The 21883-nt window shown below is 46.0% G+C and overlaps 2 protein-coding genes across 2 annotated transcripts; one reads left to right on the plus strand and one right to left on the minus strand.

Annotated features, from left to right (window-relative positions):
- The first annotated feature begins 123 nt into the window (after nt 1–123).
- On the plus strand, nt 124–15035 carry LOC116523385 (P2X purinoceptor 4-like). The gene is given in 14 exon segments (XM_032238487.1): nt 124–386; nt 3909–3916; nt 3919–4058; nt 5371–5442; nt 6956–7028; nt 7581–7689; nt 10273–10353; nt 10654–10795; nt 11614–11668; nt 11671–11749; nt 12306–12399; nt 13446–13511; nt 13627–13722; nt 14298–15035. Coding segments are annotated over 14 exon segments (1188 nt in total). The 5' UTR covers nt 124–255; the 3' UTR covers nt 14340–15035.
- Nucleotides 15036–16366: 1331 nt separating this feature from the next.
- Nucleotides 16367–21491, minus strand: LOC116523386 (calcium/calmodulin-dependent protein kinase kinase 2-like; the record flags this gene model as incomplete). Its single annotated transcript, XM_032238488.1, is given in 7 exon segments — nt 16367–17189; nt 17802–17908; nt 19016–19056; nt 19059–19143; nt 19310–19338; nt 19341–19396; nt 21256–21491. Coding segments are annotated over 7 exon segments (633 nt in total), but the record flags the coding sequence as incomplete, so codon positions are not given.
- Nucleotides 21492–21883: the final 392 nt, after the last annotated feature.

Consider the following 21883-nt stretch of genomic DNA (forward strand, 5'->3'; position numbering starts at 1 on the left):
GCTAAGCGATGTTTGCGCAGAGACGCTTCGGGGATCCGCGCGGCTTTGCACCGGGGGCAAAGGTGGTCAGCGGGTGGGAATCCCCTTCTCCCCCCTGCAACCAATCGGAGGACAGGGACACGCCCGCAGCTCTTCCCGGCAAGAGGCCGCCCGGCGTTTTCTTGCAACATGCTGCTGGCGAGCAGGAGGAAGCACACGACTCGGGTTTGCTGACCCCGCACTTCTCCAGTCGCTTCGGCCGAGCGTCTGACAGCCATGGACACGTCCCAGATCTTCTACAGCTTCTTCTTCGAGTACGAAACCCCGAGGATCGTGTCCATCAAGAGCCGCAAAGTGGGGTTCACGAAGCGCCTGATCCAGCTGGTTATCTTGGCCTACGTCATCGGGTAAGGAAGGCACGAGTTTGTCTCTTCTTAGGGACTAGCGCCTTGACTAGTGAGGAAGTTCTTCAAACGGGGAGGGCGACGCCCGATTGCCGGGCTGGGATTCCCAGCCTGGAAGGTCTATTTAACCCCTCCAGAAAGGAGGTTTTTGCACAGCTGGGGGGAAAGTTTGAACCTGTTGAACAGCTGCCTGGGTCCGGTATGATTCCCACGGCGGAGACTGGGGAAAGCGATCTCCTCCCCAGATTGGATTGGGCAAAATCTTGAGCCGAACTCTTTCCCCCGCAACGCCCGGATCTCTTTATCTCCGTTCTCGGCCGCTTTATCGGCAATTTGGCTCCGAGTCTTTTTCCCCCTAGAGACGAACTATCTTCGCGCAGGGAAAACTCACGTTCGCTACTCCTGGTTTGTCCCAAGGAGAAACACGCCGGCCTAGTGTCGTCCCCCCCTCCCCGCTTCCTTTGGGACTCGCCTTCAACTATTCTTTCCTGAAGTTGAAACGTTTGAAGTGGGTTTTCCCCCCCAGTAGTTGAGGGTCTTCTATACCAGTGTTTCTCAACCTTGGGAACTTGAAGATGTCTGGACTTCAAGTCCCAGAATTCCCCAGCCTGGGGAATTCTGGGACTTGAAGTCCAGACATCTTCAAGTTCCCAAGGTTGAGAAACACTGTTCTATACAGGCAGCGCTAAGCTTCTTTTCTGGGTATCAAAGGGAAGCTTAAAACGAAAGTAATTGAAGGGTTTGACTTGGGTTTATTGCAAGTTTGCTTCCCCATTTTAAATACCCAAGGAGTTAGCCATACGTAAAATGTTGGCAGGATTCGGCTCTTACTCCCAGGGTGGGTCGGATTCAATCAATCAATCAATCAACCAGATAGAGCTGGAAGGGATATCTACCTCTCAGAAAGACAGCGATAGCAGCACCCCCTCCCCACAGAGGTTCCTTAGGGTTGACCTTAACAGTAAGAGAGTTGGAAGGGACCTTGGAGATCATCTAGTCCAACCCCTCACCCAGGAGACCCAGACTAGGGATTTGAACAGAGGTGGGTTCCTAACAGCTTGGACTGGTTCAGCTGAACCAGTCGTAAATTGGCGGCCTGGGTTGCTGGAACCGGCAGTGACCCATGTCTGCCACACACCCCCAAATGGTTCTCTTGGCAGCGCCATCTTGTTTTTACCTTTTGCACATGCTCAATACATCCTTGAGCTAACCAGCAGTAGCAGCAGCCAGATCCTACTCCTGGATTTGAACCGCTGAACTGCCAACCTTTCTGATCAACAAGCTCAGTGTCTTAAGCCTTCCTCACCCTCCAACTTATAGTTGATACTTTGAGAGGGGGGGAGGCTCCAACTCCTTTGCCTCACATACGCTTCCTCAAGCCCAGTGGCTCAGAGGATAAGCTATTTGGCCCTTCGGCCTTATGGACTTCCAGCTCTTTGGTCACTTAGCCCCCCACCCCTTCAGTCTGGATGATGTCAGTCAGGTCAGTGGGAGTGACTCTAGACACTTCAGGCTTCTTCCAGCCCTTCTACACTCTTCAGCCTCCAGTTCAGATGCCTCTGGAGGACCTTCAGCTCTATGGCCCCTCATAGCTGCTGTTCTAGCCTCTTTGGTCCTCCAACTCCTTTGGCTCCTTCTGGTCTCTTCAAGTCTTCAGCCTGGAGGGGCTTCAGCTGCCCCAGATGCTCAGCAGGGAGTGACTGGATGCCTTTGGAGGGGCTTCAGCTCTTTTGCCCCTCAGGGCTGCTCTTCCTTCTACCTCCTCTTCTCTTCAGCTCTCTGAGAGATGCCCTCGCCTGCTGCTCCTTTTATAGCCACCTTTTTCCCGCCGAAACAGCCGATTGGTTGCCCAGTTTGGGGGGCTCCGCTGTTCCATTGGCTGTTCACCCAGCCACCCGGCCCCAGTTTTCTCAGATGGCTTCCCATTGGCTGGAAATGGCACCATCTTGAACTGCGTGGTTTAAATTTTTTCCCTCAGGTTGAAGCCTTCCTTGCTGTAAATCTTTTCCCAGCTGACTGGGCTTCTGACAGACCCAGAAGTGAAGGCCAACATCTATAAATGTCACAAAAAAGCACCACAAAATTCTTCAGTCACTTTTGTAACAAGAAGATGCTGGATAGAGACTAAACAATGAGGAAGAAAAAAAAAATTGTTGGGCTGTGAAGGACTGTCAGGGGGGGGGGAGGGGGTTGTATGTTTAAAGCTGTATTTGTATGTCTTATTTTAAAAAATGTATAACCAATAAAGATTATTTTTTTAAAAATTCTTCAGTAACAACTTGATATTTAACTTCTGAGGACCTCATCCCATATTTAAGAGGTTCCTAAGTGGAGTGGGGGGGGGGCTGCATAGGTGCACAACATGTGGATTGTTCCTCTCACATTTTAGGTTGTTGTGTTTTTTTCATTTTGTTTGCTTGAATTTATAATTTCTGTTTGACAAATAAAATAAAATATTTCTCCTCATAGATTCAGCAAGGCCACTCTCCCAGACAAGCTTATTCCTTAATGAAAAATACAATATTGTCATTAAATAGAGACAAGATAAGCTGTCCTGTCTGTCTGTCTGTCTGTCTTCTCTGTCTATCTATTTATCTATGGCAGTCTGTCTATTATCTGTCTGTCTGTCTATTTGGTCTATATACCTTATCCATCCATCCATCCATCCATCCATGTTGGTTTGTCTATTATATCTTATCTGTCTGTCTATCTATTTTGGTCTGTCTGTCTGTCTATCTATGTATCTATCTATGTATCTATCATCGATCTCATCTATATCTATTTCATCTCTATCATTATCTATATCTATCTATCTATCTATCTATCTATCTATCTATCTATCTATCTATCTATCTATCTATCTTATCTATCTTATCTATATCTATCTACCTATCTACCTACCTACCTACCTACCTATCTATCTATCTATCTAGCTAGCTACCTCTCTCTCTCATCTATCTCTCATCTATCCTCTATATCCATCTATCCATCTATCCATATCTATCTATCTATCCTCTCTCTATCATCTCTCTCTCGCTCTCTATCATCTATCTATCTATCTCTATTTATCTATCTATCTATCTATCTATCTATCTATCTATCTATCTATCTATATCTATATCTATATCTATCTATCTATCTATCTATCTATCTATCTATCTATCTACCTCTCTCTCTCTCATCTATCTATCATCTATCCTCTATATCTATTTATCTCTCTATTTATCTATTTATCTATCTATTTATCTATCTATCTATCCTCTATATCTATCTATCTATCTATCTATCTATCTATCTATCTATCTATCTATCTATCTATCTATCTATCTATATCTATCTATCTACCTAACTACCTACCTACCTACCTACCTACCTACCTACCTATCTATCTATCTATCTATCTATCTATCACTAAGCACTAAGAAATTAAAATAAAATATACAAGCTCGGACACACAGGGAATGTAAATCCATTTTCTTTCTCTCTGAGGCAGCCATATTGAGAAATTCTTCCTCTTCCTTGCAGTTGGGTCTTTTTTGGGAAAAGGCTTACCAAGAAACCGACTCGGTGGTGAGCTCGGTAACCACCAAGATGAAAGGCGTCACCATGACCAACACCTCCGACTTGGGACCCCGGGTTTGGGATGTGGCAGATTACGTATTCCATCTCAGGTGAGTCCGTGGGAGACCAATCTTGTGTTTTGGCAGATCTAGGGGGATTCCTCCCCTTAACCTCTAACAACGGAGTACAGTGGATCTCTTGGCTTGCAACCTCAAGTTCCTGTTGTTGAGCAACTTCGGAGGATGATGTTTGGTTTCTATGAGAAAACACGGATGCTTTTAGCTACCGTGGTAGCAACACTGAGTGACATATGAGATAAGTGGATAAATGTTTGTCAAACTGTCTCTGCAAGCTCATAGTTTTATTTGCTGCACAATTCCTTACCTAATGGTTCATATTGCCTGTGACCCAACAAATGCGCGAACGACAAAAGCACGCCGACAAAACCGCGGCGCTAAAACCGCGATGTCAAAAGCGCGCCGACAACAGCGCGCCGACAGAAGCGCGATTTAAGTTAAGGTAAGGTTTAGGTTTAGGGTTAGGTTTAGGGTTAGGGTTACAGCGCGCTTCTGTCAGCGCGCTGTTGTTGGCGCGCTTCAGCGCTCATTCATCGGGTTGGTTTTGGCGCGCGGTTTTGTCACCGCGGTTTAGTCAGGCGCGCTTTTGTCGTTCACGCATTTGTGGGTGAACCATATTGCCAGGTTCCAAATAGCATCCAAAAGTAAATCAGAATCCGAGGCAAAGGATTTCTCAGAGTTCCAATTATTAAGAGAGCCACATCTTGGCACACCTGGGAAAACCCAAATCTGAAAGCTTCCCAGTTTTCCTCACCTAGTTAAAAGTTCAAGATCTTGTCCCAAACACCCACAAGTCCATCCCATGGTCCAATCTCCCACTGCCATGCTGGCAGCTTCCACCCATCCAGTTCCGGTCAGACGCAGAGGTGCAGAGACAAAGGATGACCTTGGCTTTCTAGAAAGAATGTTGTTATGGCTACATAGCATCTAACTCCGTACAATCCCCCCCTCCCGTTTTTCCCACGATAGAAAAAGGGCATAGTGGAAGAATAGAAAGTGTGGCAGGCCAAAGACCCATAAGAAAAGAAGGCTTCAGACCCGACACATATTTTTCTCCCTACAACATGTAACTCACCCTGCACTTAACCCCAGGGTAAATATATTTGAATTAACCTTTCACTTCTCATGGAAACGGATGGTCCTATTTAAATCAGGATACTTTCCAGCAGCAGGAAAAATGGAAGTAATGAAATGGTGTGGTTTTTTTGTTTGTTTGTGGTCTGCAAAGATGCATCTTTAATTCAACCGATGCAAAAAAAAGAAGGAAGTCTTAATTTGCAGATTTAAATCCAGGTCAAACGTCTTCAACCGTTTCAGCTCTGTTTTTTCATCTTCTTTTCTCTCTCTAGGCGGAGAACTCGGTTTTCGTCATGACAAATATGATCGTCACGCTGAATCAGACTCAAGGGAGTTGTCCAGAGGTAGGCTGAGGCTTATCCTCAGGTTTTGGTATATCTTTTCTCTGAGAAACAAAAGGAAGGATCTGAAACTGGGTGCAGAGTTCAGAAAGGGCCAGGAGATCCTATCTGGGGTCTACATCCCAGGCTATTAAAAACCTGTCTATTCCGGCAGGCCTGGGGCTGTTGACCTCACGAATGAGGTCCAGCCCCGCCTAGATTGAAGTGCATGATGTGTTTTTTTTCTTTAATCTGCCTTTTCTTCTCTATTTTTAATTTTTATCCTTTTAGAATTATATCCCTGTAAGCCGCCCGGAGTCTTTCGGGATTGGGCGGCATATAATTCATTAAATTTGAAAATTTGAATTTTATTTTTGGCCTTGTGTGCACTGGGAGCGAAGTATACCCTGTTTCCCCCCAAAATAAGACCGAACCATAAAATAAACCCTAGCGTGATTTTTCAGGCTTGTAATATAAGCCTTATCCCCAAAATAAGCCCCAGATGGATGCATTTAATACCATAGTAATAAACGATTAATCAATGAAACGAATTGCCTCCAGAAGTTGTGAATGCCCCAACACTGGAAGTTTTAAGGAAGATATTTGATAACCATTTGTCTGAAGTGGTGTAGGGTTTCCTGCCTGAGCAGGGGGTTGGACTAGAAGACCTCCAATGTCCCTTCCAACTCTGCTATTCTATTTATTTTATTTTCCCCGAAAATAAGACCTATCAGAAAATAAACCCTAATGCATATTTTGGAGCAAAAATCAGTATAAGGCGCAGTCTAATTTGTCGGGGAAACCGTGGGATAAATGGATAATTGCACAATTTCTATAAGTTGCACAATGCCTAGGTTACGACAGCACGGAAAAATACTGACTGTATAGATGTGAGTGTATGAAAATGAAAATGAAAAAATAAAAAATATTACTCAAAAAAAACCAAAACTGACTGGCGACCAGTCTTCAAATTTATATTGCAGCATTTCCACTGTCAAGGGATCAAATCTGGGCGTTTGTCATTCAGCACTGACTTAACAACGACAGTGTTTTGCTTAAGGACCGTGATAAAATAAAGGGAGGTTGTAAGATTGGGCGCAGCTGTCACTGGACAACTGCCTAGCTTAGAAATGGCAATTCTAGTCCTCCCCCTTGTGGTCGTAAGTCGAGGACACCCCACATTTCCAAGGGACTGGCAGCCGAAGTCGGCCGTGCATTCGAAGAGAGCTTTGAATGAGCCGAGGTGGCGCAGTGGTTAGGGTGCAGCACTGCAGGGCCACTTCAGCTGACTGTTATCTGCAGTTCGGCAGTTCTAATCTCACCGGCTCAAGGTGACTCAGCCTTCCATCCTTCCGAGGTGGGTGAAATGAGGACCCGGATTGTTGTTGGGGGCGATATGCTGACTCTGTAAACCGCTTAGAGAGGGCTGCAAAACACTACGTAGCGGTACATAAGTCTAACTGCTATTGCTATTGCTATTGAACTGCAGAACAGATAACAGATTCTTCCCTTATCTCTTGCTGCTCTTCCTCCCCAGTTCCCAGATAAGACTACCACGTGCGAGTCAGATGCAGACTGCAAAAAAGGCTACTCCGGCACCCACAGCAATGGTAGGGGGCATGCTTTCATCTTGAGGTCCTCCCCTTCCCTTTAGATATAAGAGGGGGAGAACTTTTCCAGCAGAAAATTTAACGACGCTGCTGCAAAATGTGAAATAGAACTGAACAGAAGATCCGTGTTTGGGGTCCCTGACCTAGATAACATCTTATATGGGGAGGTGCATTTCATGCTCGGCGTGGCGTGAAGCTTTAAAAGCTTGAAGAGCCGAGGTGGCGCAGTGGTTAGAGTGCAGTACTGCAGGCCACTTCAGCTGACTGCTAGTTCAGTGGTTCAAATCTCACCGGCTCAAGGTTGACTCAGCCTTCCATCCTTCCGAGGTGGGTAAAATGAGGACCCAGATTGTGGGGGCAATAATGCTGGCTCTGTAAACCGCTTAGAGAGGGCTGAAAGCCCTATGAAGCGTATATAAGTCTAACTGCTATTGCTATTCCCGCTGCAGCTTTCTTTTAGTCTTTGGCCTGCCCCACTTTTTATTATTCTACTATGCCTTGAGATGATCCAGTTTCCTTCCACTTCATGATGTCCGTTTTGTATCTTTTTAGGTGTTCAGACCGGAAAATGCGTAGTGTACAATCAGACAGACACTACAATCATTAAGACTTGTGAGGTCTTTGCTTGGTGTCCAGTGGAGAAGAATGAGAATTTACCCAAGTAAGCATCTGAAGGGAGGAGGAGGAGGAGGAGGGGAGGAGGAGAGGAGCAGGAGGGGAAGGAGGAGGAGGGAGGAGGGAGGAGGAAGGCAATGGAGAGGATGTGGAAGGCAACTCTTCCTAGAAAAAGCACCTGGCTGAATTATTTGATGATGCCAACTCCTTGCCTTTATTTCTGGAATTGCAATCCTGGCTTATATTTGCATTTCAGGGTTCTAGCAGGAATGCAAAATCGTTCCACCACAAATGCGCGAACGACAAAAGCGCGCCTGACTAAAACCGCGGTGACAAAACCGCGCTGACAAAACCGCGCCGACGAATGAGCGCTGAAGCAACGCCGACAACAGCGCGCCGACAGAAGCGCGCTGTAACCCTAACCTAAACCAACCCTAACCTAACCCTAAACCTACCCTAAACCTTACCTTAACTTAAATCGCGCTTCTGTCGGCGTGCTTTTGTCGGCGCGCTGTTGTCGGCGCGCTTTTGACAACGCAGTTTTACTGCCGCGGTTTTGACGTTCGCGCATTTGTCGGGTCACGGCAAAAATCAACTGTCCAAATAGTGTCTCAAAGATGCTTTTTCAAAAATCAACTGGATTGTGGGGGTTTTTTTCCCTTGAGGAAAATGTTTAGTCTTTTGAAAAAAAAAAAACACCTTGTGGCCTGGATGACCGAGAATCAGTGGTGGGTTTCAAAAATTGTTCGAACCTACTCTGTGGGGTGTGGCCTCCTTTGTGGGAGTGGCTTTCCACCATGTGACTGGATGGGAGTGGCTTGCTGCCCATGTGACCGGATATAAGATTATGAATTAGTACGTAGGTCGTCCAAGTAGCTATTCAGAAACTCTGGCATTGAAGCATGCAGTCTTAAAGCTGTCAAGTTACACCCCTAACCCTTTAGAAAAAAAAACTAGGGATCTTGAAAACTGAAAGCTTTAAGACTTGTGGACTTCAACTCCCAGAATTCCTCCTCCAGTCACGTTGGCTCAGGAACTCTGGCATTGAAGCATGCAAGTCTTAAAGCCTTCAAGTTACAAGATCCTTGCACCCCTAACCCTTTAGCAGTGGTGGGTTCCAAAAAATTTCGGAACCTCTTCTGTAGGTGTGGCCTGCTTTCCGGGTCCACTGGTGGAACCTCTTCTAACTGGTCCGGTAGATTTGACGAACCCACCTCTGCCAAGAATCCCCATAGACATTTTGCCAGGTCCCAAGTAAAAAAAACCCCAACGAAAGAAGACTCCGAGGCTTTTGAGTTTCCTCAAGGTTCCATTTTATTAGAGACGTCATATTGGCACATCTGGGGAAACCCGAATCTGAAAGCTTCCAGGTTTTCCCCACACCAGTGAAAATCCAAACCCTGCCCAGCATCCACGTGTCCATCACATGGTCCAATCAGGCACCGTCCAACACTGGAAGTGCCTCCCTGTCACACCATCGCAGCTGCAGGGCAAGGTGTCCTTGACTCTCTGAGAAAGGAATGTTATTATAGCAATAGCAATAGCAGTTAGACTTATATACCACTTCATAGGGCTTTCAGCCCTCTCTAAGCGGTTTACAGAGTCAGCATATTGCCCCCAACAACAATCCGGGTCCTCATTTTACCCACCTCGGAAGGATGGAAGGCTGAGTCAACCTTGAGCCGGTGAGATTTGAACAGCCGAACTGCAGAACTGCAGTCAGCTGAAGTAGCCTGCAGTGCTGCATTTAACCACTGCGCCACCTCGGCTCTTTTAGGTGTTGAGACCGGAAAAATGCGTAGTGTACAATCATACAGAGCCCATCATTAAGTTCTCTCGGTTATGCCTATCTCTCTCTCTCCCATATTCCATAGAATCCCCCCTCCCCTTTCCCACAATGGGAATGTGGCAGGCATGAAGGGCTGATGTAAAGATGGCTTCCAGGTCTGACACATTGTGGCTTCTTCGGGAAAACTGAATTAAAATAGACTGTGAGGCCTGCAGCCCTCTTTTTTTTGGGGGGGGGGGTCTTTGGCCTGCCACACTTTCTATTATTCTACTAGGCCTTTTCTATTGTGGGAAAAATGGGAGGGGGGATTGTACGGAGTTAGATGCTATGTAGCCATAACAACATTCTTTCTAGAAATCCAAGGTCATCCTTTGTTCTCTGCACTGCTGCACCTGACCGGATCTGGATGGTGGAAGCTGCCAGCGTGGCAGTGGATGATTGGACCATGGGATGGACTTGTGGGTGTGGGGGGCAAGATCTTGAACTTTCAACTGGGGGGGGGGGGAAACCGGGAAGCTTTCAGATTCAGCTTTTCCCAGATGTGCCAACATGGCTCTCTTCATAAATTGGAACTTTGAGGAATCCTTTGCCTTGGATTCTGATTTAGTTTTGGATGCTATTTGGGACCCTGGCATGGATCTTGGTTTAGTGTTTAGCAAACCCTGCCCTCACATCTCATTGGATCTCGAAAGTCCTTTTGAAAGGGTGATGTTTGGTTGAAATCAAGGAGTTTTACAGCGATGGTTAAGAATTAAAACGTTGGCTATAAGAAACTAGACCTTTTCACAAATATAGTTTTTTTCTTTCGTCTTCTTGTCCTTTTCCTGAATCGCTGGGCAGTCCAGCTTTCTTGCGGGGTGCTGAGGAATTTACCCTCCTTGTGAAAAACAACATCTGGTACCCAAAGTTCAACTTTACAAAGTATGTGTATTTTTTTTTTTAAAAATCTCTTTTGGCTGGAGTTGGGGCTACGGGGAGAAATGTGAGGGGTGTGTGTGTGTGTGTGTAGGGGTGGGCTATGCAAAATGGCTCTGTGAAACCCTGGCGCTATTTTGATGAAAAATTGAAAACAGTTAAAAGCAGTGAGAAAGCACAACATATGCACAGCGATGTATATTAGTGATCAAAGTTACAACAGACCAACTTGGGGGTTACTTAGCACCTCAACACGGGCTCCTTCGGGGTGCATATACCCAGACACCACTTTTCTTTCTCTTCTAGGAGAAACATACTTCCCTTCATCAATCGCACCTACCTGAAGGGCTGTAAATACAATGTCGAGACGGATCCCTTTTGCCCGATTTTTCGCCTCGGGGACATAGTTAAAGGTGCTGGCCAGAACTTTCAAGAGATGGCGGTTGAGGTGGGTCTCAAAACACATTGGGCTGGCCTGACCTGGGCTTCCCCAGCAGCACGAAGCCGAGTCCTCATCCCGATAAACCCCTTTTATTTAATGTACGCCGAATTCCTTTCCAGCAAAATCTTTCTTTCAAGATAGTTCACAATTACCGACCTTGATCAGGCTTGGAGAGCTGCCAGGCCGATATCTGCAAAACTTGGCGTCTCGGAGAGTTGCGAGCCAATGAAGCGAACTAATTGTCTCCTGCAAACTCCACTCCCCTGTCGCTCCTCTTTTATTCCTTCTGGGAGGGGCCATTCAACGTCCCCCTGTGGCCTTACTCCTAAGCCCGCCCCTGTTCTTTAGCTGTTCCCTTCGTCTGGCCACTCTGCGCATGTGCACACTGGGAACAGGCTCCAGCTGTTCTTCTGCCTCACTGATGTCCGACTCTGAAGGCAGCTGATAACTGTCAGACGGCCCAGGCCCTCATTCTGCCTCCGACACAGAGCCCTCCTCAGAGCCTTCCCCAGACTCCAGGACTGGCCCAGGTTCCTCCCCAACCCTCCTCACTTTCTGAATCTGCTGCCACCTCTGCTGGCCCCTGGCGGGCCCAACATGGAAAGGAAGAGCCATTTCATTTGACTTGGCGGCTTTCCTCACTTCTGGCCAAAGGCGGCATGTAATGTGCTTGATGCATTGAAGAGAATTCAGAGCTGACCATCAAAATCCATTGAGATTTGGAGCGATCGACTCCGGCAAAATGTTGACCGCATAGACAGGTGTTGGCCAGGATGGTAGTTAGTGGTAGCCTTCGTGCCTGGTTTGATCTGTCCTTTTTGCAGGGTGGCGTGATGGGCCTGCAGATCCGATGGGATTGCGACTTGGACACTTCAGCTTCCCGCTCGTGCCGAAGTATTCCTTTCGGCGAATTGACAACAAGGATCCTGCTCATTCCATTTCCCCAGGATTCAACTTCAGGTAAGGCAAGGTTCAAGCAGCTAAAGCTGGAAGTTGGTGGTGGGACATCTCAGCTGGAACTGGTGACTGATTTCGTTTTCGCACCAAATGAAGATGTTTTTTTAATCTCCGAAGAATTTCAGATCTGACAGGGTGGTTTTTTTTTTTAACTGTTTTTACGCCAAACAGCATTTCGTTTTCTGTTTTTAATTTCACGGTTTTTTACAGCTTTATGCCAAAGCGGGTGAAGGTGCTGCTCACATACAAACTGCTAGATGGCGTGTAAAATATATTTATGAGTTTGTTTTAACTGGGAGAAACTACTTGAAGTGGTATTTGGATTTTGTGTGAAAGTAGGAGAGGACTCCATAACCGACGAAACTTTTACCGAGAGGGATATTATTTTGTCACAACTATGAAGTTCTTGGGGATATACATGAATGGCCCATCAATCTTGGAAGGGTGGTGGTGGGGGAGGTTTAAAATATTGGATTTATATATATTTCCAGCCTAGAAATGTTGCTGGGATGGCGTCACAATCATTGGCTTGAATTTCACTTTCTTTCTCCTGGTATAGGTTTGCAAAATACTACCGCACCGCCACCGGCGTTCAGTACCGGACATTTGTAAAGGCTTATGGCATACGCTTTGACATTATGGTGTTTGGCACGGTAAATTTTTTTTTGGGGGGGGGATTGTATGATGTATTTTATCTGTACTTTTGGAAAATGGTTCCGGTTGAGAAATATTGCTCTAAGCTCGTGATGGCGAGCTTAAGCAGGTGGCACGCGGAGCCTTTTGTCAGGGCACGCGCGGCGTTGCCGTGTCAGCTGGCCAGTGCGCGTGCCTTCTGTTGAAGCCTCCAGAGAGGGAAAAACCGGCCAAGTGACCCAAAGTCACTTCCGACTTGCTCGTAGAGTCGTTTGTTTGCCCTCCGGAGCCTTCAGGGAAGCCTCCGGAGGGCTAAAACCGGTCCTACGAGCAAATCGGAAGTCCATTCCTAAACTTCCGGTTTGCCCGTAGGACCGTTTTTTTCACGCTCCGGAGGCTTCAGGGAAGCTCCTGGGTGGGGGCTGTTTTCGCCCTCCCCAGGCTCCTATAAAGCCTCTGGAGACTGGGGAGGGCAAAAAAAGCACGCCAAAAAGAGGGCGGAGCGCTGGTTGTGCGTGCATGCGTGCTGGGTTAGCGCGCATAACATGGATATGGCACGTCCGTGCACAATCCCCCCTGCGCGTCCCTCCCCCCCGCATTGGCATGCAAACCCAAAAAAGGCTCACCATCACTGCTCTAAGCCATTAATCATGACCCACAAACCACCATCGGTTCACCGACAAATGCACGCACGACAAATGCGTGGCGAGAAAACCGCGATGTCAAAATCGCGCCCACAACAGCGCGCCAACAAAAGTGCCCCGCAAAAGCGCGCCATCACAAACAACGCGAAAACAACATAATTACCCTAAACCTAACCCTAATCGTGCTTTTGTGGGGGCGGTTTTGTCGGCGCGTTGTTGTGGGCGCGATTTGACGTTGCGGTTTTCTCGCCGCGGTTTGTCGGGCGCGCATTTGTCGGGTCACGACCACCATCAATACAATCACACGTGGAAACAAAGACCACAGCTCATTGTGTGAATCGAAAACGGTATCTTGAAAATTTCTGCAGTGTTCTTAAGGAGATATAATAGAATATTTTGCTTCTATTCGTTATGTTTTTAAGGCTGGGAAATTCGACATCATCCCTACTATAATCAGTATTGGATCCGGCTTCGCTCTGTTTGGCATGGTGAGAAACTTATTTTCTTCCCCCCCCCCGTCCCCCGAGTAGTTTTTAAAATGTTCCTAGTCTTTGGAAGATTTTTCTTTTCTCAAAATACTTTCCCTTGTGAACCCTCATCCAGGCCACCATCTTCTGTGATATCATTGTCCTGTATATTATGAAGAAAAGATACTTGTATAGAGAGAAGAAATACAAACGCGTGGACGAGTACGAATTGGTAAGCTTGCCGCTTCCCGGCGGTTTTAAGACAGTTCGCGCTTTGTAACCCAAACCAACGTAAATTAAAAACGATATCCTCCTACTTAAGGATTTTAGCATCTGCTTGCAGAAGTGGAGAAGGTAAATTGCAAACCTGCCTGTGGAATTGCTCTTTTGTCTCTCCAGATGGCTTGAGGATTATAATTTGTGTTCTAGGCCCAAAGAGAGGGGTAAATAAACTGCTAGACAGCTTGATGAATTGCTGTTTAGACAGCTTAACGAGACGCCAAGATTCCAGAGCTGTTAAGAATAACAACCCCCGTCAGGTTTCTGCCCAACGGAAGTCCTGAATTCAGGACTTATCTTGGTTCTACAAAAAAATTAAAATATTTTCTCTGAATGAGTGATCCCCCCCTTTTTTTAATTCATCTGTCAACTTGGGAGGAAAACGTCAGTCTTAATTCAAGGTTGGACAACCTTGGTAACTTTAAGACGGGTGGATTTCAACTCCACCCGTCTTAAAAGTTACCAACGTTGGGACAACCCTGGTGTAATTGGGTTTCTCCCATCCTGAGTCTTGCCTTTATATTCTAGCTCCGGCATACGGATGGATGCCAGGCAGAAGTCCAAGACTGAGCCACAATGCGATGATCCTTCACAAACGATCCTGCTCATCTCACCCCAGCCAAGATGATCCGTGATTCCTCCGTCTCACCCCGGCCTCCGTCCAGCTTTGCTTCTGTTGGTGGACTCCTGAACCAAAATGGAAAGCAATCTTCTCCTGAAAACCTTCCAATGCTTTTTGGGCGCGGGGTCTGCCAAGCTTTGAGTAGACCGAGAGTTTTGCATCGGATCTTCTATGTGCCTCGCCCACCGTCCAGTCCTTTGGACAGATGGGGATGTAGGCACAGATGTGGTGGGACCAAGAAAACTTCTTTGCTATTTCTGGAATTGCCGATTTCTGATCTGCTTCTCTTCGTTACGTATCACACACCCCACCCACTCATTTGGAAAGGGTGGAAAGAGTCACTTTTCCATGGTCATCCCCTTTTTTTTTAAGGGATGCAATTTGCAATCTCTATTTTTGAAATTAAGCGGATCTTGAGAATGCCCGCTGGACTAGAATTCCAACCTGGAGATCCCCAGGATGTTAAATAAATGCAACATGCTGGCATGTTCGCCTCTTCCCTCTCCAGCTTCTACTACTGAATCCCTGCTGCCCTGTTTCTAAACACGGAAATTTCATAAGACAGATGAAAAGATAATGGCACTTTCCCTCAAAAGTGCAAATAATCTGTTTTGCAAGACAAAAAAAGGCACTGGGAATTATGATTTCTGTCGCTCTTTTTTCTTGGCGAATGGTTGCGTTTGAAAATACAATATCAACAAAATATACCCATAATGAGATGGGAGGGAGGGAGGGAGGGGAAAGAGAAAGACAGAAAGAAAAGAAAAAGAGAAGAAAGAGAGAAAATGAGGAGGATGAAAGGAAGGGTAGAGAAAGAAATTTCATAGACAGATGAAAAGATAATGGCACTTTCCCTCTTTTAGGAGTGAGGCAGCATCGATGAGAATATTTTGCAAAACAAAATAAAGGCACTGGGAATTATGATTTCTGTTGCTATTTTTTCTTGGCGAATGGTTGCGTTTGAAAATACAATATCAACAAATATACCCATAATGAGATGGGAGGGAGGGAGGGGAGAGAAAGAGAAAGACAGAAAGAGAAGAAAGAGAGAAAGGAGAAAGAAAGCCGGCCTTATAAAAACATTCCTGATTCTTAAAGTAGCATCATCACAAATGGCGATACAGACACGCTTGCAAACACAAAAATCGAAATTACTCCATCCTACGCTTCCTCCTCATCCCTCTTAACATTTCACAGCACTCCTGACCGATATTTCCACTGTTTTGGGGGGGGGAGCAGCACCTGAAAACACACAGCCCCCTCCCCATTACAATGAGCCCCCCCCCCATTCTCCTTTTGCTTTTACGGCAACAAATGCTACCGTCTCGCAATCCCGCCGGGTTAGAATAAGAACGTGATGGTCCAAATTACTTGCCCTGCACAGAAGGAACCTGCCAGAAATTATTCTGACGCTCGTGATTTTTTTCCCCTTTTTTTAATGGAATGAGAACTTTTTAAATCTTTTTTTAAAACATGTTTTTCTTAAAAAACAAAACAAAAAAGAACCAAGGCAGCCTTTCCATGCGTTAATTCTTGGCGGCTTTTTTTTTTTAAAAAAAAACAGATGCAAAGACTTGAATGAGCCGTTATACTTCCGAGCAAAGTTAATCTGCGAAAAAGATTACGGGGTGAGGTTCCTAACGCATCTGGGAATTGGTTTTGACAACACTTCCCTCCCTTCGGAACTGCGACTCTACCGGAATATGTGACGCCGGCTGCTTTCTAAAACCAGAAGTGCGGAGGAAAACGGGAGAGGACGAAACTCCTCTTTGTAAGCAAAGAGTGCTCAACAGCAAAAAAATAAAATAAAATAAATTGGTTTTGGTTTCAATCCATGGGAAGAATCTTGGGAAAAACTGCAGAATCTCTACGTCCATCCTCGAAAGTTATTGGACCGTGGAACATGCCAGCAAGTGCCGGATGGCTACTGCTTATAAAACCCTGAATTTTGTGACTTTTTAGCTTATACAGTAACACGGACAGAAAGTATTAGAATTAGGATCCGTAAATACGAGCCATTTGTGCTTCAACACAACCGCAACAACCTGTCTTCAAACGCAGAGTCTTGGCCCCTTCCGTCTTTCGCTTTCGGACGAAGGGAAAAACTCTTTCCCAAAAATACAATAGCTCCGCTCTTAAAAATAAAACGGAATCGCCTGCTCACAAAAAGCGAAGCCTTCTGCAAACACCTTAGTGTGACGTCGGTTTGGTTTCCATGCAATAAAAAGGATAACAATAATAATATAATTATTAAAAAAAAACACCCCAAAGCAAGCATTTTTTATTTTAAAAAGTTGGACCGTGGTTTTTGCAAAGGATTTGGCCTGAGCAGACGTCGGTTTCTTTCCAAACTCGGTTTTATTTTTGGTGAGTTTCTTTCACACCTCCCCCCCCCCCCCAAAAAATGTCGGCACGATGCTCCCCAGCTGCGGTGAATGGCCGCCAGTAAGCCTGAAGGGTGATAATCCTCCTCGGTTCCCACATCCTGGTTTCCAATCAGCAGAGATCTTTTGGGTGGCGAGGGGATGGGTTCGGATCTGTACAGCATGCTGTCCCAAACTCTTTACGTCCTGCGTTTCGGACAAGGAACCAACGTGGTGGAAGAAGGCATGCCGGCTCAACCGTCAGCGGGACGTCCTCTCCTCGCGGGACCACGCCTGAGAGCTAACCAGGTGCCCCTTTTCCAGGAAGGGCAAGGGGGTGTTTTGTGGTTTTTCTTTCAAGAAAGCAGTTCATCTTCGCTCACATTTGGCAGATTGTTCGTGGCGCGGAAGGCCTCTTCGCTGCTTTGTTTTCTGCTTTGAAAGGAAGACAAAAAGAGCCGAGGTGGCGCAGTGGTTAGGGTGCAGTACTGCAGGCCACTTCAGCTGACTGCTATCTGCAGTTCGGCGGTTCAAATCTCACCGGCTCAGGTTGACTCAGCCTTCCATCCTTCCGAGGTGGGTGAAATGAGGACCCGGATTGTTGTTGGGGGCGATATGCTGACTCTGTAAACCGCTTAGAGAGGGCTGAAAGCCCTATGAAGCGCTATAAGTCTAACTGCTATTGCTAAGACAAAGATGGGGTGGTGGTGCTAAAATGTAGGAACGGAAAGAAATCTGGGGGATTTTCTCCAACCCCATTTTTTCAAGTTTTAAGAGATGTTCAACATCAAGAGGAAGGGGGAGAGGGAGGGAAGGGAAAGAGGAGGAGAGAGGGAGGGAGGAAGGGGAGGAATGGAAGGAGAGAAGGAGGGAAGGAGGAAGGGAGGGAGGGAGGAAGGGAAGGAAGGAAGGGAAGGAAGGAAGGGAAGGAAGGAAAGGAGGAAGGAAAGGAAGGAAGGGAGGAAAGGGAGGGAGGAAAGGAAGGAAGGAGAGAGGAGGGAGGTTCAGAGGCTACACGTCAACAATAGCCCACTCAGAGGCACTTACATCAAGTAAGTCTGTCGGTCCGGTGCAGACAGAAATCTTTCTTCTCTTCTACTCCCCTCAAACGGATTTCCAAAAGATCTTTTCCTGATCATGGATTTTACCAGGATCTGAGAACAGGAGATATTTCCGTATTTACGTCAAGCCCTCTTCCACCATTATGACTCTGAGTTCTCTTGGAGATCACTCATGTATATTATTATTACTATTATATACTTTATTCATTAAACATGAAACTCAGCCAACTGAACATTCAAAAATGCACTACAAATACCAGTGACTGGTGCTAATGGTGGATACGGTTTGCTGCCGGCGTCCTAGGTATCAACCAAGGACCTTCTTAAAATATACGATGTTCCAAGGTTGTTGTTGTTATATTATTATTATTATTATATACATCCCAGCCAATGCAGAGAACCTTTCCAGGATCAAGAGAGAGGTAAATGCCTTTGGTGTGTGTGTGTGTGTGTGTGTGTGTGTGTGTATGTATATATATATATATATATATATATATATATATATAGATATATATATATATATATATATATATAATATATATACATTATAATATATAATATATATATATATATATATATATATATATTATATATTATATGTCTTTGGTGTGTGTGTGTGTGTGTATGTATGTATGTATGTATGTATGTAGTATTAGTGCTGATAAATAAATAAAGGGAGACTAGTATAGATCTATTTCAAGCTATTTAGCTCTCATCAGCTAGCCATACCCTGACTGGGATTCAAACCTGGGCTGTATTGCTTATTAGGCAGATGTTTTAACCATTAAGCCACAGGCTCGATCCATTATCAGCTGAGCCAGGGAGAAAGGTATATATTTAAAGTCACAACCCCTGGTATGCCCCAATTATGGGAGGAAGCTAACTGCTTCCATATATATATATAATAAACAAACTTCCCAAGGAGAGAAGTCAATTTCCCCAGGGATCTTAACAAGCCAGAAATGGAAACGTGTCAACCTCTTGCACGGGGTAAATCTAGAATTCGACCAGCTGAGTCCATTATTCCCACTTCATCTGAAGCTCTGAGTCAGGCCCTCTGGCTCTCCGCAGGGACCAATAACGGCTTAATGGCAAAGCCGTTATCGAAATTGGAGCCGATTCGAAAGGCGTGGAATCGACACCCTGGAAAGGCCGGCAGCGGCGTCAACCCACGGGACGGGGTATTCGAAGTCCACTCACCACGGTGGCTAAGCTGGGGACGTGCTTGACCGAATTCTCCACTCTTCTTCGGTCACCTCGATCAGCGTGCAATTTTCATCTTCCGTCGGCAGTGGTTCCGTGTCGTTCTTGGTGACCCACGGGTGCAGCTGGGGGCACGGAAAAGAGGGAGGGAGGAGGAAGAGACAAGCGTTGGCAGGAAAATTAGGGGGGGAACCTCATCATAAGGAATATGGCACTTTGGTTACATATTAAAACTTCCCATTAATCTAGTCTCTACTGTTTTCAAGAAACTGAACCTGGCCATGAAGTTACCTTAATTTCTGGGATGGTGATCCTGGATTCGGCTTTTTATCCAGCATCTGGGTTATAAGATCCTTCAGTTCGTCAGCAATGTCTGGTCTTGGATAATAAAATAAATAAAATAAATAAGAACAATGCCTGTTGGGTTGAGCAATGGTGGTTAAGTAAGGGGGGACGCGGTGGCTTAGTGGCTAAGATGCTGAGCTTGTCAATCAGAAAGGTGATTGGCGGTTCGAATCCCCAGCGCCGCGTAACGGAGTGAGCTCCCTGTTACTTGTCCCAGCTTCTGCCAACCTAGCAGTTCGAAAGCACGTTAAAAATGCAAGTAGAAAAATAGGAACCACCTTTGGTGGGAAGGGAACAGCGTTCCGTGCGCCTTTGGCGTTGAGTCATGCCGGCCACATGACCACGGAGACATCTTCGGACAGCGCTGGCTTTTCGGCTTTGAAACGGAGATGCCCCCTAGAGTCGGGAATGACTAGCACATATGTGCGAGGGGAACCTTTACCTCTACCTTATGGTGGTTAAGAAGTAAAAGTTGTAAGAATTTATCTTCAAAGGAAGTCAGGGGTGATTCATGGCCCTCCTCCCGCCCCCCCTCCCCCCCAGATCTGAGCTGATACGATTCCTCCCACTTGCAATGCCTCTAAAAGCATCAACGCATCTACTCAGTGGTGAAATTCAATTTTTTTTACTACCGGTTCTGTGGGTGTGGCCAGGTGGGCATGGCAGGGGAAGGTGGTTAGAGTGCAGTACTGCAGCCATTCAGCTGACTGTTATCTGCAGTTCAGCTGTTCAAATCTCACCGTCTCAGGGTTGACTCAGCCTTCCATCCTTCCGAGGTGGGTGAATGGGGACCCAGACTGTGGGGGTGATATGCTGACTCTGTAATCCGCTTAGAGAGGGCTGAAAGCCCTATGAAGCAGTATATAAGTCTAACTGCTATTGCTATTGCTATAGATTAGTGCAAAATCCCCATTCCCTCCCCACTCTGGGGCCAGCTAGAGGTGGCATTTGCCGGTTCTCCGAACTACTCAAAAACTCCGCTACCGAGGGATAATAATTGGAGTTGAACTATTGAGGCAAAAGGATGTTGTATGGATTCAATATTCAGATATCTTGTTTAAAATTAAGGAATAACAATTACAGTTGAAAAATTGGCATTTAATAATAATGTACTTATGTTTCTGTAATGAAGAATTTTGTGATTCGATATATAATTGTAAGTGGTGACCGTGTGAAGGACGCACAGAATCTTGTAACTAAACAACACGCTATATGAAATGGAAGACGGTTGTATGTTTTATGTTTTTTGTTCGTTTGTTTGTTTAAAAAATTAAAAGAAAATCTGCTACCGGTTCTCCAGAACCTGTCAGAACTTGCTGGATTTCAACCCTGCCATCTACTCAACGTGAGATCCAGGAACACACACACACACACCCATTGAGCATGGAAGGGAAGGGGGGGGGGGGCTTTCCCAGAATTCAAATTTCCCTTTTGGAAATCGGGAATCGCCCTTTGTCACCCTTGATGAGCCGAGGTGGCGCAGTGGTTAGGGTGCAGTACTGCAGGCCACTTCAGCTGACTGTTATCTGCAGTTCAGTGGTTCTAATCTCACCGGCTCAAGGTTGACTCAGCCTTCCATCCTTCCGAGGTGGGTGAAATGAGGACCCAGACTGTGGGGGCGATATGCTGACTCTGTAAACCGCTTAGAGAGGGCTGAAAGCCCTATGAAGCGGTATATAAGTCTAACTGCTATTGCTATTGCAATCTATCTATCTATCTATCTATCTATCTATCTATCTATCTATCTATCTATCTATCGGATTGTTGGGGGCAATATGCTGACTCTGTAAACCGCTTAGAGAGGGCTGAAAGCCCTATGAAGCGGTATATAAGTCTAACTGCTATTGCTATTGCTATTGATTTTGCAGGAGACAGAAGGATTTCCTACTTACTGGTCCGGAAATTCCAGCAACTGGCTCTTGATTTTGCTGTGCAGGCTGAGGATTCGCTCATCCATGAAAGGACACTGAAAAAAGAAGGATAAGAATATCCCAGAAAGATATTGTGGCTGGCATAGATTGGTAGGAGGGGTGGGGGCACAGAGGAGAAACTGGCTGTGTTCCCCTTCGAATTGCACGGTGTGAGTAGCAAAAAAATTCAATGACAACCCGAGCCACAATTGGGTCACCTACAAAGGGCTTAACACCACATTACTGGGGTGCATTGATCAGTGGTGGCGAAGGAGCTGCCTTGCTCCGTAAAAAAATGTACATTAATCCCGTGACCCATCAAAACCGCACTCGACTAAGCCGCGCCCGATTAAACCGCGTCGCTGATGTCATCAACAGGGCGACAACAGCGAGCGCGGAGAAAGAAGGGCGCTTTAAATAGCGCTTTGAAAGCAAGCCGATTCAACTTAAGGTAAGGGTTAGGTTTAGGGTTAGGTTTAGGGTTAGGTTAAGGGTTAGGATTAGGTTTAGGGTTAGGTTAAGGGTTAGGTTTAGGGTTAGGTTTGGGGGTTAGGTTTAGGTTTAGGTGTTAATTTTAGGTTTAGGGTTTACAGCGTGCTTCTGTCTCCGC

Source organism: Thamnophis elegans, unplaced genomic scaffold, assembly GCF_009769535.1.
Source record: "Thamnophis elegans isolate rThaEle1 unplaced genomic scaffold, rThaEle1.pri scaffold_236_arrow_ctg1, whole genome shotgun sequence".
NCBI classification, from domain to species: Eukaryota; Metazoa; Chordata; class Lepidosauria; order Squamata; family Colubridae; genus Thamnophis; species Thamnophis elegans.